The sequence below is a fragment of the Pelophylax lessonae genome (genome assembly GCF_965119305.1).
Source record: "Pelophylax lessonae genome assembly, chromosome: 3".
Classification (NCBI taxonomy): domain Eukaryota; kingdom Metazoa; phylum Chordata; class Amphibia; order Anura; family Ranidae; genus Pelophylax; species Pelophylax lessonae.
In genome coordinates, this window is record NC_138770.1 from 642,460,262 (window position 1) to 642,475,858 (window position 15,597).

At 45.0% G+C, this 15,597-nt stretch overlaps 2 protein-coding genes across 3 annotated transcripts in view; one reads left to right on the forward strand and one right to left on the reverse strand.

Moving 5' to 3' along the window:
* PIGF (phosphatidylinositol glycan anchor biosynthesis class F) overlaps window positions 1-13,836 on the reverse strand; it is a 43,548-nt gene extending 29,712 nt beyond the window's left edge. Inside the window, exons 1-3 of one of the 2 annotated variants that reach the window (XM_082248877.1) lie at window positions 13,772-13,836; window positions 5,736-5,971; window positions 1,487-1,578 (exon numbers count right to left, since the gene is read on the reverse strand). In XM_082248877.1, the coding sequence (XP_082105003.1) occupies window positions 1,487-1,578; window positions 5,736-5,963 (320 nt within the window). In that variant the 5' untranslated portion in view covers window positions 5,964-5,971; window positions 13,772-13,836. Of the gene's footprint in view, window positions 1-1,486; window positions 1,579-5,735; window positions 5,972-11,029; window positions 11,096-13,771 lie in introns of those variants that run through there. The other variant, XM_082248876.1, reaches the window with a different exon arrangement.
* A 74-nt stretch (window positions 13,837-13,910) lies between these two features.
* Window positions 13,911-15,597, forward strand: part of CRIPT (CXXC repeat containing interactor of PDZ3 domain) — a 16,822-nt gene continuing 15,135 nt past the window's right edge. The window contains exon 1 of the mRNA XM_082252006.1: window positions 13,911-13,995. Coding sequence (XP_082108132.1) covers window positions 13,980-13,995 — 16 coding nt within the window. The 5' untranslated portion in view covers window positions 13,911-13,979. The remainder of the gene's footprint in view (window positions 13,996-15,597) is intronic.

Consider the following 15,597-nt stretch of genomic DNA (forward strand, 5'->3'; position numbering starts at 1 on the left):
AGAGGAATACATTTTAAAGAGGAAGTAAACTTCCATTGATTCTTTGTACCTATAGGCAAGCCTATAATAAGCTTTACCTATAGGTACTGTAAATATCTCCTAAACATGAAGATGGATGCGGCCTCCAGCAGTGACGAGGGTTTAGTTTGCAGGGAAGTTTCACAATGTAATACTAGCACTTTATGCCTTTACTTTGCAGGTCTGACAAAAAAATAAATGGAAGCCGCTTACCTCCCTGTTTAATTAAAACGTGTGATTGTAAACGATCACCTTATCAAACAACTTAGTCAGTTTAAAATAGAAATGAAACATTTTTGTATAGATATATATATAAAAAAAAATATATATATATATAAATACCTTTTTACAAGTGAGCACATTCCCTCTGTTCTCAGCTGCATAAGAGCTGGGGGGAGAAGCAGCAGAACACAGCTTCCCAATGAATGGCTGTGCAGTGGGGGCGTGTCAGGACAAGTCTGATCATTGGAGGAGAGTACACCGAGTTCTCAGCTCAGCCACCAAACTGACCACACTGTGCTCCCCTGCTTAGTGTCCATTTTTAATAGGAAAGCAAGGGGACTGGCAGGATCACCAGTGATTTCACATAAAGGAATCAATACAAAGAGAACAGGATACTTTCTCATACAAGTACATGGTACAGCAGAACACATATCAGGAATATGAAGTGTGGGTGTAACAAAAATGCTTTAAGTAATGTCATATGCAAATTATAGGTCACACCTCTGATCTACAGTACATATGAATGAAATAGTAAATACAATGTAACAATACACTGATTTATTGGAGGAATTTATTCAGTTGTCTGAGACAAATTTTGTGTTAACTCAGAGCACAGCCAATCAGCTGATTGGTTGCTATAGGCAACACCCCCAGTTGAGGCAGAATTTGTCCCTGACACTATAATTATCCCCCCCCTATTGTTTTTACTAAATGACAATGGCAAATGTCATTTTTAGAGAAGCTCCTACTGTTATCTAATACAAAGCAAATGGCTGTCATTTTGACAGCTGGTAATTGCCAAAAATAAGTGTTGGGGGGAACCTGGACGTTCAAGATTGAAAAACTATGCTGACATTTTTTTTTTTAGGATGCACTTCTTATGTTCCAAATCATGAAGTGATTCATTATTCATATTTTTGCTCTCCACCACCATCCTTAGAATGTTCCACTAGAAACATCAAAGACTACCCATTTTTTCCTAATAAAGACATATATACATTCTGCATGGGATTTCTGCATAGGAACGGATATAAGGCTGACTCCTGGAGCTGTTCATGCTTTCCTGGCATCACCCGCTGGCAGGTAGGTAGAGGGACTGTGCGTATTTAAAGGAATACTTTCTTATAAGCAAAACCACTGCAGCTTCTTTTCCCCTCTCCTTTCCTTCTACACCTCTAATTTACAGAATACATGTGATGTATATAAATTATGTTTTCAGGACTGCTAAATAAAAAAGAATACTTACTCTACAAGAGGTGCGCCATACAAAACTATAATCCCATGAAACAGCAGACAGGAAGCTAAGAAATACAGGCAGGATCTATACAGTTTATTGATCTGCAAAACAGAATAACCAATTAGAAAAGGTTAAAGCAAAATAATCCATTAACCACTTTAGCCCCAGCCCTATTTCGGACACTTTTTGTTCACAAGTTAAAACCAGTATTTTTTCCTAGAAAACTACTTAGAACCCCCAAACATTATATATATTTTTTTAGCAAAGACTCTGGAGAATAAAATGTCGGTCATTGCAAAATTTTTTGTCACGCGGTATTTGCGCAGCGGTCTTTAAAACGCCATTTTTTTGGAAAAAATTTGAAAAATCACATTTCACTGCATTTAAAAAATACTAAACAGTAAAGTTATCCCATTTTTTTTGTATATTGTGAAAGATGATGTCACGCCGAGTAAATAGATACCAAACATGTTACGGTTTAAAATTGCGCCCCCCCGTGGGATGGCGACAAACTACGGTCAATAGAGATCTCAATCTGCGACGCTTTAAATTTATTTAACGGTTACCAGTTTAGAGTTAGAGTGTAGCTCTTTTTTTTTTAATTATTGCCCACGCTCTGGCGATCGCGGCGATACCTCACATGTGTGGTTTGAACAGCGATTTCATTTGCGGCTCGACTTGCGTATATGTTTTTTTTTGTGCGCGAGCTAACGGTGACGGGGACGGCTAAATTTTTTTTTTTTTTTTTTTCCTATTTATTTTTTCTTTTTTTTTAAACTTTATTACAGGTTTTTAAAAAAAAAAAAAATCTGATCACTTTTATTGCTGTCACAAGCAATGTAAACATCCCTGGTGACAGCAATATGTCGTGACAGGTACACTTTATGGAGGGATCGAGGGTCTAAAAGACCCTAGACCCCTCCACTACACTTCCCTGTATGCAAAACGCCGAAAACGGCATTTTTGCCTACAGCCGTTTTTCAAATCTGCCGCCTTTTGCAGCACAGTAACCCGGACGTGACGTCATGGACGCCGCCTCCGGGTTACGTCATCGGAGACCCGATCGATGCCGTTTCCGGCATTCATCGGGACTCCATCCAGCCGGCGGACGTGCCGGCTGGGTGCTCGGGGCTCCCGGTGGGACGGTAGCCCCGAGCAAAGCCGCGGAAGGCGGCGGGAGGGGGGGGACGTCCCCTCCCGCCCCCCCGGGTAACGATCGAGCGGCTCCCGAGCCGCATCGATCGTTACCGACGGAAAGCCGACCGTCGGCTTCAAACAACGGTACCGGGATGATGCCTCTAGCTAGAGGCATCATCCCGGTATAACCACTCAAAGTCAGCCGACGTAGAAGTTACGTGACTGGTAGTAAAGTGGTTAAACAAACCTCAATTAAAGAAAAAAAAAAAACATGGAGGATGTCACCAGATTGACTCAAGATTGTTAGGAGGGCTTTCCTGACCAGCAAATACAAAGTATCACTAAGTGGTATTTATGATCACTAAAGGCCCCATTCACACTAGTGCGACTTGTCCCGTGATTTTGGACCGCAAAATCGCATGACAAGTCGTTTTCCATTATTTTCAATGAGCCCCATTCATATCAGTGCGTTTTGAAGTCGCACCAACTTCAAAGTAGTTCCTGTATACTTTGCCACAATTTTAATGCATTTTGAGGCATATAGCCTTGCCATTGCTTTCGAAATCGTGGCAAAATCGTGCCGCAAAAATCGCGCTAAAATTGCGTCGCATAAGTGTGAAAGGGGCCTAAAGGCACTCATTGGGAGAGATTTACTAAAACTGGAGCACACAGAATGTGGTGCAGCTCTGCATAGAAACCAATCAGCTTCTAACTTCAGCTTGTTCAATTGAAATGTTACTAAACTCAGGAGCCTTCATTCACTATATCTGGTCTCCCACAGTACACAGAACATGGAAATACAATTATTTTAGTAAATATAAACTGCTAAATACCTTTTCTCATCAGCAGTCTTATGACTTCTATCGTGTTTCCCCGAAAATAAGACCTACCCTGAAAATAAGACCTACTGTTATATTCGGGGAGGGCTGCATTATAAGCCCTACCCCAAAAATAAGCTCTAGTTCAGTGTTTGTAAAATCCTAGAATCCACTTTTATACTGCTTTATATAATGTCCAGTGAGTGTTTCTGTAATCGAATAGTGTGAAATAACTTCAGTACAGCGCCGTGCGGTGCTCAGCTGATTTCCCGCTCTGCTCTTCTCCTAGCTGTCAGTGGGGGATATCAGCCCCTCCCCTCTGAAGTGTTCAGAGCGGGTCACAGAAGCGCCGAGCATTATATTATAATAGTGTGAAATACTTTCGTTATAGCACCACTCAGCGCTTCCGTGACCCCCCAGCTGTCAGCCGGGAGAAGGAAAAGCAGCGGGAAATCAGCTGAGCGCCGAGCGGCGCTGTACCGAAGGAAATTCACACTAATATAATATAATGCTCAGCGCTTCTGTGACCCGCTCTGAGGGGAGGGGCTGAGATCCCCAATTGACAGCAATGAGAAGAGAAGGAGAGGAGAGCAGAGCAGGAGATTAGCTGAGCACCGCTGTACGGAAGGTATTTCACACTATTATAATATAATGCTTGGCGCTTCTGTGACCCGCTCTGAGGGGAGGGGCTGAGATCCTCTATTGACAGCTATGAGAAGAGAAGGAGAGGAGAACAGAGCAGGAGATTAGCTGAGCGCGCTGTAAGGTATTTAACACTATTAGATTACAGAAACACACCGGACAATATATAAAACAGTCATGAAGTGGATTCTAGCATTTTGCAAACACTAAAATAGGTTCACACTGGGGTATCCTGACAGGCGGGGAGGGAGATAAGACCTACCCGGAAAATAAGCCCTACTGTGTCTTTTGATGCCAAAATTAATGTAAGACCCAGGCTTATTTTCGGGGAAATACGGTATCAGTTCCTGATAAAGCTTGTATGAGGAGTTTTCATACCGCACTGAGCTGTCCTATCAGGATCCAGGACCCTCTGTCTGGACAGTGCTGATCACATGCACTCTCCCAAGAAAAAAAAAACTCTAGCAATTACACTCCAAACTGAGCATGTGCAGATTGACTCCAAAGGCTCTGTCTTATCCGGACCTGTTCTGGAGTCAGTGGAAGAAGGGGAGGATCTGTGCATACAGGATCAAACAGCTTTTTACACAATGCAGAGGATTAACCCCTTAGATTCCACAGTGAGTATAACAAGCATGCTTTGTTGTATATACAGACTGATTTTACTGGTGTGGGTTTAGTAACACTTTAAGCTTTGACAATAAATCCAGACGCTGATTGGCTATTAGGGTTGTACTGATATCAGATTTTTATCAGCGAGTACGAGTACCGATACTTTTGGTTAAGTACTCGCCGATATCGAGTTCCGATACCTTTGCAGTGCAATTTGAGTCCACACAAAATGAATTGGCTCAAATCTCACTACACAGAATGGCATACAGTTTTCGGACCGCTCCTGTGTGAACCCTGGCTGAAATCACTATGACAAGCCTGGGTTCACACAGGAGCGGTGCAGGAAAACGCATGTGATGCTGCAGGAGTGTTTCAGCTCCCCTCCTCATTGGCTTAGACAGCAGCGTGATTGGCCCGGTCACAGCTCCGTATCTCAATGAAAGCTGCTTGCTGTGGGGGCACTCAACAGGAGGGAGGGGCCAGGAGGACAGAAGAGGAACCCGGGAAGAGGAGGATCCGGGCTACTCTGTGAAAAACCACTGCACAGAGGAGGGAAGTAGAACATGTTCATTACAAAAAACACACACAAGACGATTTGGCCCGTTTACCATTATTGTTGAAAGTAAAAGAAAATCCCAAATTTTGAGGATTTTTATTCAAAATGAAAAAAACATTTTGCCAATATTTTCTACTTTTAAGTCACAGTAATAGTAAAGGCACACAGGAAGTTTTTTTCTTTTTCGTTCCACCCAAACTGAGGAGGTTGCTGTACTAACTATGCAATGTTAGTACAGCAATCTTCCCCAATGTGCTATTGTGTTCCAACAGGGGGGAACACCAGATGCTGCCCCCCCCCCCCCCACCAGCACTGATATGATGCCGATCAGCTGCTGGTTTGACAGTCAGACAAGGAGCTGAACACACAGGCCAACAGTCAGCCGGTAACTGCTGTACCGACCATTTTCAGCCCTTGCGTACCTAGCTATAGGCTTTCAAGATATCATACAACAGCAAAACTCTAGGATAAGGTAAATACATTATCTAATCACCTTGCTTGAAAGAGAGCTTCTTTTGGTTGAAGGGTTTGGTTTGAGTGTTAGAAGTAATAAAACATTAACAGCTATGACACAGACAGAGCAGAAGCACAGCCATGTGAGATGTGTTCTCAGGACAGAGAAATGATCCAAGAGGAGTGGCGGGACACACAGGGAAACCACCACAGCCAAGAAGCTCAGCACATGTCCCACTGCAAGTCTCCGGATCTCCGTCTCATCCATTGGGTCACCTAAGAATAGAAAAAAACATTCACTTAAAATAAAGTACTACAACCAAAACCTCATTTTGTATTCATATGGTTTCCTTTATTTTTTTTCTAACAGCAGGTTTTGGCCTTTGCACTGATTTTCCAATATTTATCTGAAGGCAGGAAAACCTTTTTAAGAGATCATGGCTGCAGTATTGTGAAAGAAACGAGTGCAAAATGTTATTCCTACACCGATTTTATTGAATTTCCTTTCCAAAAAGAGCCTTACCCCACATATACAAACCCTGCACCTACCCCACATATACAAACCCTGCACCTACCCCACATATACAAACCCTGCACCTACCCCACATATACAAACCCTGCACCTACCCCACATATACAAACCCTGCACCTACCCCACATATACAAACCCTGCACCTACTCCTCATATACAAACCCTGCACCTACCCCACATATACAAACCCTGCACCTACCCCACATATACAAACCCTGCACCTACTCCTCATATACAAACCCTGCACCTACCCCACATATACAAACCCTGCACCTACCCCACATATACAAACCCTGCACCTACCCCACATATACAAACCCTGCACCTACCCCACATATACAAACCCTGCACCTACCCCTCATATACAAACCCTGCACCTACCCCACATATACAAACCCTGCACCTACCCCTCATATACAAACCCTGCACCTACCCCACATATACAAACCCTGCACCTACCCCTCATATACAAACCCTGCACCTACCCCACATATACAAACCCTGCACCTACCCCACATATACAAACCCTGCACCTACCCCACATATACAAACCCTGCACCTACCCCACATATACAAACCCTGCACCTACCCCTCATATACAAACCCTGCACCTACCCCACATATACAAACCCTGCACCTACCCCACATATACAAACCCTGCACCTACCCCACATATACAAACCCTGCACCTACCCCACATATACAAACCCTGCACCTACCCCACATATACAAACCCTGCACCTACTCCTCATATACAAACCCTGCACCTACCCCACATATACAAACCCTGCACCTACCCCACATATACAAACCCTGCACCTACCCCACATATACAAACCCTGCACCTACCCCTCATATACAAACCCTGCACCTACCCCTCATATACAAACCCTGCACCTACCCCACATATACAAACCCTGCACCTACCCCTCATATACAAACCCTGCACCTACCCCACATATACAAACCCTGCACCTACCCCTCATATACAAACCCTGCACCTACCCCACATATACAAACCCTGCACCTACCCCACATATACAAACCCTGCACCTACCCCACATATACAAACCCTGCACCTACCCCACATATACAAACCCTGCACCTACTCCTCATATACAAACCCTGCACCTACCCCACATATACAAACCCTGCACCTACCCCACATATACAAACCCTGCACCTACCCCACATATACAAACCCTGCACCTACCCCACATATACAAACCCTGCACCTACCCCACATATACAAACCCTGCACCTACTCCTCATATACAAACCCTGCACCTACCCCACATATACAAACCCTGCACCTACCCCACATATACAAACCCTGCACCTACCCCACATATACAAACCCTGCACCTACCCCTCATATACAAACCCTGCACCTACCCCTCATATACAAACCCTGCACCTACCCCACATATACAAACCCTGCACCTACCCCTCATATACAAACCCTGCACCTACCCCACATATACAAACCCTGCACCTACCCCACATATACAAACCCTGCACCTACCCCTCATATACAAACCCTGCACCTACCCCTCATATACAAACCCTGCACCTACCCCACATATACAAACCCTGCACCTACCCCACATATACAAACCCTGCACCTACCCCTCATATACAAACCCTGCACCTACCCCACATATACAAACCCTGCACCTACCCCACATATACAAACCCTGCACCTACCCCACATATACAAACCCTGCACCTACTCCTCATATACAAACCCTGCACCTACCCCACATATACAAACCCTGCACCTACCCCTCATATACAAACCCTGCACCTACCCCTCATATACAAACCCTGCACCTACCCCACATATACAAACCCTGCACCTACCCCACATATACAAACCCTGCACCTACCCCTCATATACAAACCCTGCACCTACCCCACATATACAAACCCTGCACCTACCCCACATATACAAACCCTGCACCTACCCCACATATACAAACCCTGCACCTACCCCTCATATACAAACCCTGCACCTACCCCTCATATACAAACCCTGCACCTACCCCACATATACAAACCCTGCACCTACCCCACATATACAAACCCTGCACCTACCCCTCATATACAAACCCTGCACCTACCCCACATATACAAACCCTGCACCTACCCCACATATACAAACCCTGCACCTACCCCTCATATACAAACCCTGCACCTACCCCTCATATACAAACCCTGCACCTACCCCTCATATACAAACCCTGCACCTACCCCACATATACAAACCCTGCACCTACCCCACATATACAAACCCTGCACCTACCCCTCATATACAAACCCTGCACCTACCCCACATATACAAACCCTGCACCTACCCTACATATACAAACGCTGTACCTACCCCACATATACAAAAGCTGTACCTACCCCACATATACAAAAGCTGAACCTACCCCACGTATACAAAAGCTGAACCTACCCCACATATACAAAAGCTGAACCTACCCCACATATACAAAAGCTGAAACTACCCCACATATACAAAAGCTGAACCTACCCCACATATACAAAAGCTGTACCTACCCCACATATACAAAAGCTGAACCTACCCCACATATACAAAAGATGCACCTACCCCACATAAGCTGAACCTTCCCCACATATACAAAAGCTGTACCTACCCCACATATACAAAAGCTGAACCTACCCCCTACATAACTTTAGGAAGAGTTTAGATGCACTTATTAATGGAGATATATGGGGTTATAAGAAAAAAAAAAAAATCACACACACACCACCTCCATGCTGCAGCTGTCATACATCTGCTGTAAGCCTGAGAACTTAGCGATCACATGATGGTGGATTGCTCGGCTCTCTCTCTGCTCGGGGAGGAGAGCAGATTGTCAGACACCGCTCCTCCAGCGCTCAATGGAGCACCAGGATAGGGAGGGGGCAGGTGCAGCTGGCTGTGGCTCTCTGTGAGATGGAGCCAGCTGCAACCATGCAGTCAAGTGTATCCTAACGATATTGTTGGATCCTTCCAGAGCCCGCAGTGGCTCTACCCAGTCAACCGATACCCTGCTGTCAGCTGACTCTGGGCACCGGACAGCAAAAAGTCAAACTAAACAAAAAGGAAATGTAAAGCGATACTAAGCCCCCGTTCACATGCAGGCGACGCTACTTCGCACCGCGACCTCCGAGGTTGCGGTGCGAGCAGCGCGCCGCGACCTCGGAGCGGCCACCACGGACTTCATAACATTGAAGTCTATGGCGTTCGCCTCCTGGTCGCCCCAAAGAAGCTCCGGACCCTTTTTCTAAGTCGGAGCGACTTGTGTCGCTCCTATTAGAACGGGTCCGCAGCTTCCCTATGGGAGGCGACCTACGGCGACCTGTGAGGCGACCAGGTCGCCTCACAGGTCGCCTTAGTGTGAACGGGGGCTAAAGGTAATATTTAAAAAAAATAAACAAGTTATACTTGCCTGCTCTGGGTAATGGTTTTGCACAGAGCAGCCAGGATCCTCCACTCCTCTGTTGAAGCTGCTGGCTATAGGGGAACTTGTGAGTGCTCCCGAGACCTGCTTAATACGTCCATAACACACAGTGCAACTCGGGACCCCCCACCCTTTCACTGGCTGTGATTGACAGCAGCGGGAGCCAATGGGTCCTACTGCTGCCTCTGAGCCAATGATGAGGCAGAGAGCCAGGAGGGCAGCTGCTCTCGGGCACAGCACTGGATCAGAGAGCCAGGAGGGCAGCTGCTCTCGGGCACAGCACTGGATCGAGATCAGGCTCATGTAAGTATAAGAGAGAGAGATAGAGAGAGAAAAAGAGATGGGGGGGGGGGGTGCATACCGAAGGTTTTTTACCTCAATGTGGAGAGAAAAAAAAACCTTGAGCCTTTAAAATCACTTTAACCCCTTCCTGCCACCTGTACACATACAATATATATTACCAAAAGTATTGGGACGCCTGCCTTTACATGCAAATGAACACTAATGGCATTCCAGTCTTAGTCTGTAGGGTTCAATATTGAGTTGACCCACTTTTTGCAGCTATAACAGCTTCAACTCTTCTGGGAAGGCTGTCCACAAGGTTTAGGAGTGTCTATGGGAATGTTTGACCATTCTTCCAGAACCACATTTGTGAGGTCAGGCGCTGATGTTGGACGAGAAGGCCTAGATCGCAGTCTAAAGTGCAGTGCCATTAAAGTTCATGTGCGTGTAAAGGCAGGCGTCCCAATACTTTTGGTAATATAGTGTACATACGGCCTTAGAAGTGGGTCTTCGTACATGAAGCTGCATATATAGAACCAGTGTTTGACCAGGCTCTCACGCTAACGTTTAGGAACTGGGATTCCCAGTTCCCAATCAAATTATCGCTGTGATAGCCTCTGCTTGGCTATCACAGCGATCAGTCACTGTGCAGTCCACCCCTGTGTTTTTTCCTCCTCTGAATGGAGAGAAATATACATTGTATACATCCAAGATACATTATATAATACATTGTATATATCCCAGATACATTATACAATACAATGTATCTTTCTCTCCTTTAAATAAAAAGTTAATAAATCTGCACTTCGTGTATATTTAGAATATTAAGAAAAATAAATGTGTCATCACAAGTGTTTAACAGCTGCACTCAAAAATATTGCACATGCCAAAATATAATAAATCAAAAAAGAAAAAGGGTGGAAGAAAAAAGTGGTGTCGCCAGCATGCCCGCCGGGGCTGTAGACGAGCGTATTACTAAACCTGCCAGTTTTTATTTTGGAATCTTGTAAGTAGCCTCTTAATGGATTAATCATTGATTTTGCAAACACTGCACAATGAAAGCTCTCCTCTTGTCACTTTACTCCACATGATCCGATCCGATTATCTAGCTCAGTGGCAATATCCTTTGAGAAAGTCATCTATGATGAAACGCGTCAGTCTTATGCCAAAGACCGCTTCAACCCATTGCTTATTACATGTGCTGCTACCATTGGATGCTTGTAAGTGTATTTCTTTTTTAAATGAACTGTGTTTTTAGCGGATTTACACTATGTTTGTGTCATTTGGTTTAACCCCATATGTCACTGGTTGATTGAGAGATTCCATCTTTCTCACCGTATGGCCATTCACCGGAACATCCAAAGTTAACAGCACCAGTCGGGGTAACCTATGACATGCTATGTGAGCCTACTTCACCCATTTGTTGTATGGTAATTTGGGTCTACAACCTCTGGTGAGCACATATTGATATTGAGTTTCAGCACTTTACGAGTTTTAACACTATTCATATTTATTATATTTGAGATTGTTTATTTTGCACTTTGACACCTTTGGAGACGTGTATAGAAGATCAAGTATACAGAAGATATAGTACATTGGCAGCGCCACACACCTGCTTTGATTTTACATATTGATTTTTGTCATGATCCTGTCATGTTGAACACTTGAGAAAAGAGCGCGCATGCTCCCCATGAGCTTGGCGCATGCTCTGAAACGCGTCGTGTACTCTTTGACCCCCTGAAGTCATGCGGCGGACGCTGCGCTCCAGAAAGCCGGCTTCCTTCTGTCCTCCAGTGCCATCCACCAGATAGGACTCTTCCACCCTCTCCTTCCTTTTGGAATTGGCTGCCTTGGATTTTCCGCTCACCGCTAAATGAGCCGATTGTAACCTTCTCTCCTGTGAGTTGCTTTACACTTGTGTGCCTATATTTAATAAATCTACTGCACTTAGAGGCGCTTCCCCTGTCTTTTCTTTCTTCTGTCAAAAATGTCAGTCAAGGGTAGAGCTGCACGATTAATCGTATGAAAATCGCGATCTCGATTCACCCCCCCTGACGATCTAAACCTGACTTATGCTCGATTCTTTGCATAGCTGAGGGAGCAGAGAAAACAGCTGTGGAAAACTCCCAGTAACTATAAACAAAATGATTACATTGTATCTTTCCTCCCGCAAACGCCTATCAGCATTTAAGTCTCCCAGTAACTATAAACAAAATTATTACATTGTATCTTTTCCTTCCCTCTGCCAGGGAGAAAGGAAGTTTAACCTCTTAAAGACTGGACCTTTTTCTGACATTTGTTGCTTGCAAGTTAAAATCAGTTTTTTTTGCTAGAAAAGTACTTAGAACCCCCAAACATTTTATATATTTTTTTAGCAAAGACCCTACAGAATAAAATGGCGATTGTTGTAATATTTTATGTCACACTGTATTTGCGCAGCAGTCTTTCAAACGCAATTAATAAACTTTAATGAATAAAAAAAAAAAATGTAACAGTAAATTTATCCCAATTTTTTTTTGTTACACAGAGAATCGTGATCTTTATTCCAAGCTAAAAAATCGTGATTCTCATTTTGACCAGAATCGTGCAGCTCTAGTCAAGGGTCCAATCTGTCCGCCGCAATGTCGCAGTCCCGCAAAAAAAAAAAAATTGCAGATCACCGCCATTACGCGTTAAAGAAAAAAAAAAACAACAAAAATGACAGAAATCTTTCCCTTTGTTAGTAAACGCGATAACTTTTGCACAAACCAATCAAAATACGCTTTTTGCGATTTTTTTTTACCGAACATATGTAGCATAAAACAAATTGGCCTAAAATGTTAAAAAATTTTGATTTTTACATTTTTTGGGGGGGGGGGGGGGAATTTCATATAAAAAAAATGTGAAAAAGTTATTTTTGCAAAATTGACGTTCTTTTTTTGTTTATAGCGCATGATCAAAAAAAAAAAAAAAAAAAAAAAAAAAAAAAAAAAAAATCGCACATGTGATCAAATACCACCAAAAGAAAGCTCTGTTTGTGGGAAAAAAAGGACGCCAAATTATTTTAGGTACAGCGTTGCACGACCGCGCAATTGTCCGTTAAAGTCGCACAGTGCCAAATTGCAAAAAGTGGCCCAGACGTAAGACAGCAAAATCCTCCGGTGGTAAAGTGGATAAAGATCACGATTCTCTACGCAGGGCGCACTTTCGTTTCCAGGCCCTATTAGGGGTGCAAACAATAAATAACATACACATATGTGGTCCGGCCGCTTTAAATGGATGTTTTTGTTCCTCTTTAACACATGGTCAGGGCTCATTCACAACGCAGGCATGTCGCTGTGCACGTCACACTATTTACTTTTTTTTTTAACTTTATTGAGGCGTCACAGAAGGACACTTCATTCAGCTCTATGTACAGCAGTGGTACCGCCATGGACTGCGGTCACATACACTGTGGGTGGGAATGGAGAACCCCCTGATCTCTAGGTGTCCTTGTCCCATCCATGGACAGTGCAAGGGATGAATGGACCCCCATGGAAGTCTGAAATGCTCATTTCTCCCAGGTCACACCAGTCCAGCACTTCTAAAGGCCAACAGCAGCCAGGCCTCTGGCATTTCCAGGAGCTGCTTGGTCAGGAGGGGGTGTTGAAGGGCAGACAGGTCCTAATGATGGCTCTGCTGCACTATGCAGCCTCACAGCTCACATACGGCTCTGGCTGGGATAATATGAGCTCAGGAGACACCCCTAACCACCACCAACCCCGGTACTACGAACAACCTTCCTCTCCTTCACCATCACCGTGACCTCACCTGTCCGCTCACCGCTCCTCCTCCATCACCTGCGCCAGGAACCCGCCCACAGCCAATCAGCACCCACAGCCAATCAACGCCCGCCTCAGCCAACACTCACCCAGCTTCCGCCTCAGGCCTCAGCCAATTAGCGGCCGCCTCCGCCAGCACCTGACCAAAGCGGAAGGTGACGTCTATAGGAAGCGCCCGTGTTTACCAGGAAGAGAAGATGGTGTGCGAGAAGTGTAAGTGTACTGATCTCCTCGGAGGGAGGGGGGGGGGACATTTCCTTCTAGGAAAACATTATATAGAGCTTGGCTGGATGTTTCTGAGTCGCTGATTCTGAGCAAGTGTCATGTGAAGTCACAACGCCTGACCTTGGTGGTTATTCCACTTCAGCGGCTCAGAAAGGGCCTCTATCAGGGTTTATTCACTGCCTGGGGTCATGGTGTGCAGATTTCTAATTACTTCCTGTTTGGTGACACCGATGAGGAGATGCAGGGTTGTGCTGTTTTGGATAAGATGGGGAAGGGATAGAACCTCTGTCTGGGTTTTATCACTGGCTGGAGCCATGTTGGGGAGATTTCCTCTCACTTCCTGTCTGTGACATAGATGAGGAAATGTAGGGTTGTGCTGTCTGGGATAGGGTAGAACCTCTGTTTAGTTTAGTCGCTGGCTGGTGTCACGTGGGGGAAATTTTCTCTCGCTTCCTGTTGTCACGGGGCCAGGAAGTAAATAGATGGGGCAGTGTTAGAACCTCTTTCTGGGTTTAATTTCTGTCTTGGCTCGTGTAGGGGAGATGTTCTCTCACTTCCTGTTGTCATTGGGCCAGGAAGTGAGGAGATGGGGAAGGGATAGAACCTCTGTCTGGGTTTAATTACTGGCTGGACTCATGCCGGGGAGATTTCCTCTCACTTCCTGTCTGTGACATAGATGAGGAAATGTAGGGTTGTGCTGTCTGGGATAGGGTAGAACCTCTGTTTAGTTTAATCACTGGCTGGTGTCACGTGGGGGAAATTTTCTCTCGCTTCCTGTTGTCATTGGGCCAGGAGGTTAGGAGATGGGGTAGTGTTAGAACCTCTGTCTAGGTTTAATCACTGTCTGGAGCCATGTTGGGGGAGATTTCCTCTCATTTCCTGTCTGTAATATAGATGAGGAAGTGTGGGATTGTGCTGTCTGGGATAGGATGGGGGTAGGGATAGAACCTCGCTCTGGGTTTATTCACTGGCTGGGGTCATGGTGTGCAGATTTCTTCTTACTTCCTGTTTTGGTGGCACCGATGAGAAGCTGCAGGGTTGTGCTGTTTTGGATAGGATGGGGAAGGGATAGAACCTCTGTCTGGGTTTTATCACTGGCTGGAGCCATGTTGGGGAGATTTCCTCTCCCTTCCTGTCTGTGACATGGATGAGGAAATGTAGGGTTGTGCTGTCTGGGATAGGGTAGAACCTCTGTTTAGTTTAGTCGCTGGCTGGTGTCACGTGGGGGAAATTTTCTCTCGCTTCCTGTTGTCACGGGGCCAGGAAGTAAATAGATGGGGCAGTGTTAGAACCTCTTTCTGGGTTTAATTTCTGTCTTGGCTCGTGTAGGGGAGATGTTCTCTCACTTCCTGTTGTCATTGGGCCAGGAAGTGAGGAGATGGGGAAGGGATAGAACCTCTGTCTGGGTTTAATTACTGGCTGGACTCATGCCGGGGAGATTTCCTCTCACTTCCTGTCTCAGTGACATCAATGAGGAAATGCAGGAAACTCTCTAACAGTGACCCTGAAATAAAAACCTGACAGAGGCTTCCAGCCTCTTGCTCTTAGTGGGGGGACTTCTCTAACATAGGTAAGAATAAAACAGAATTT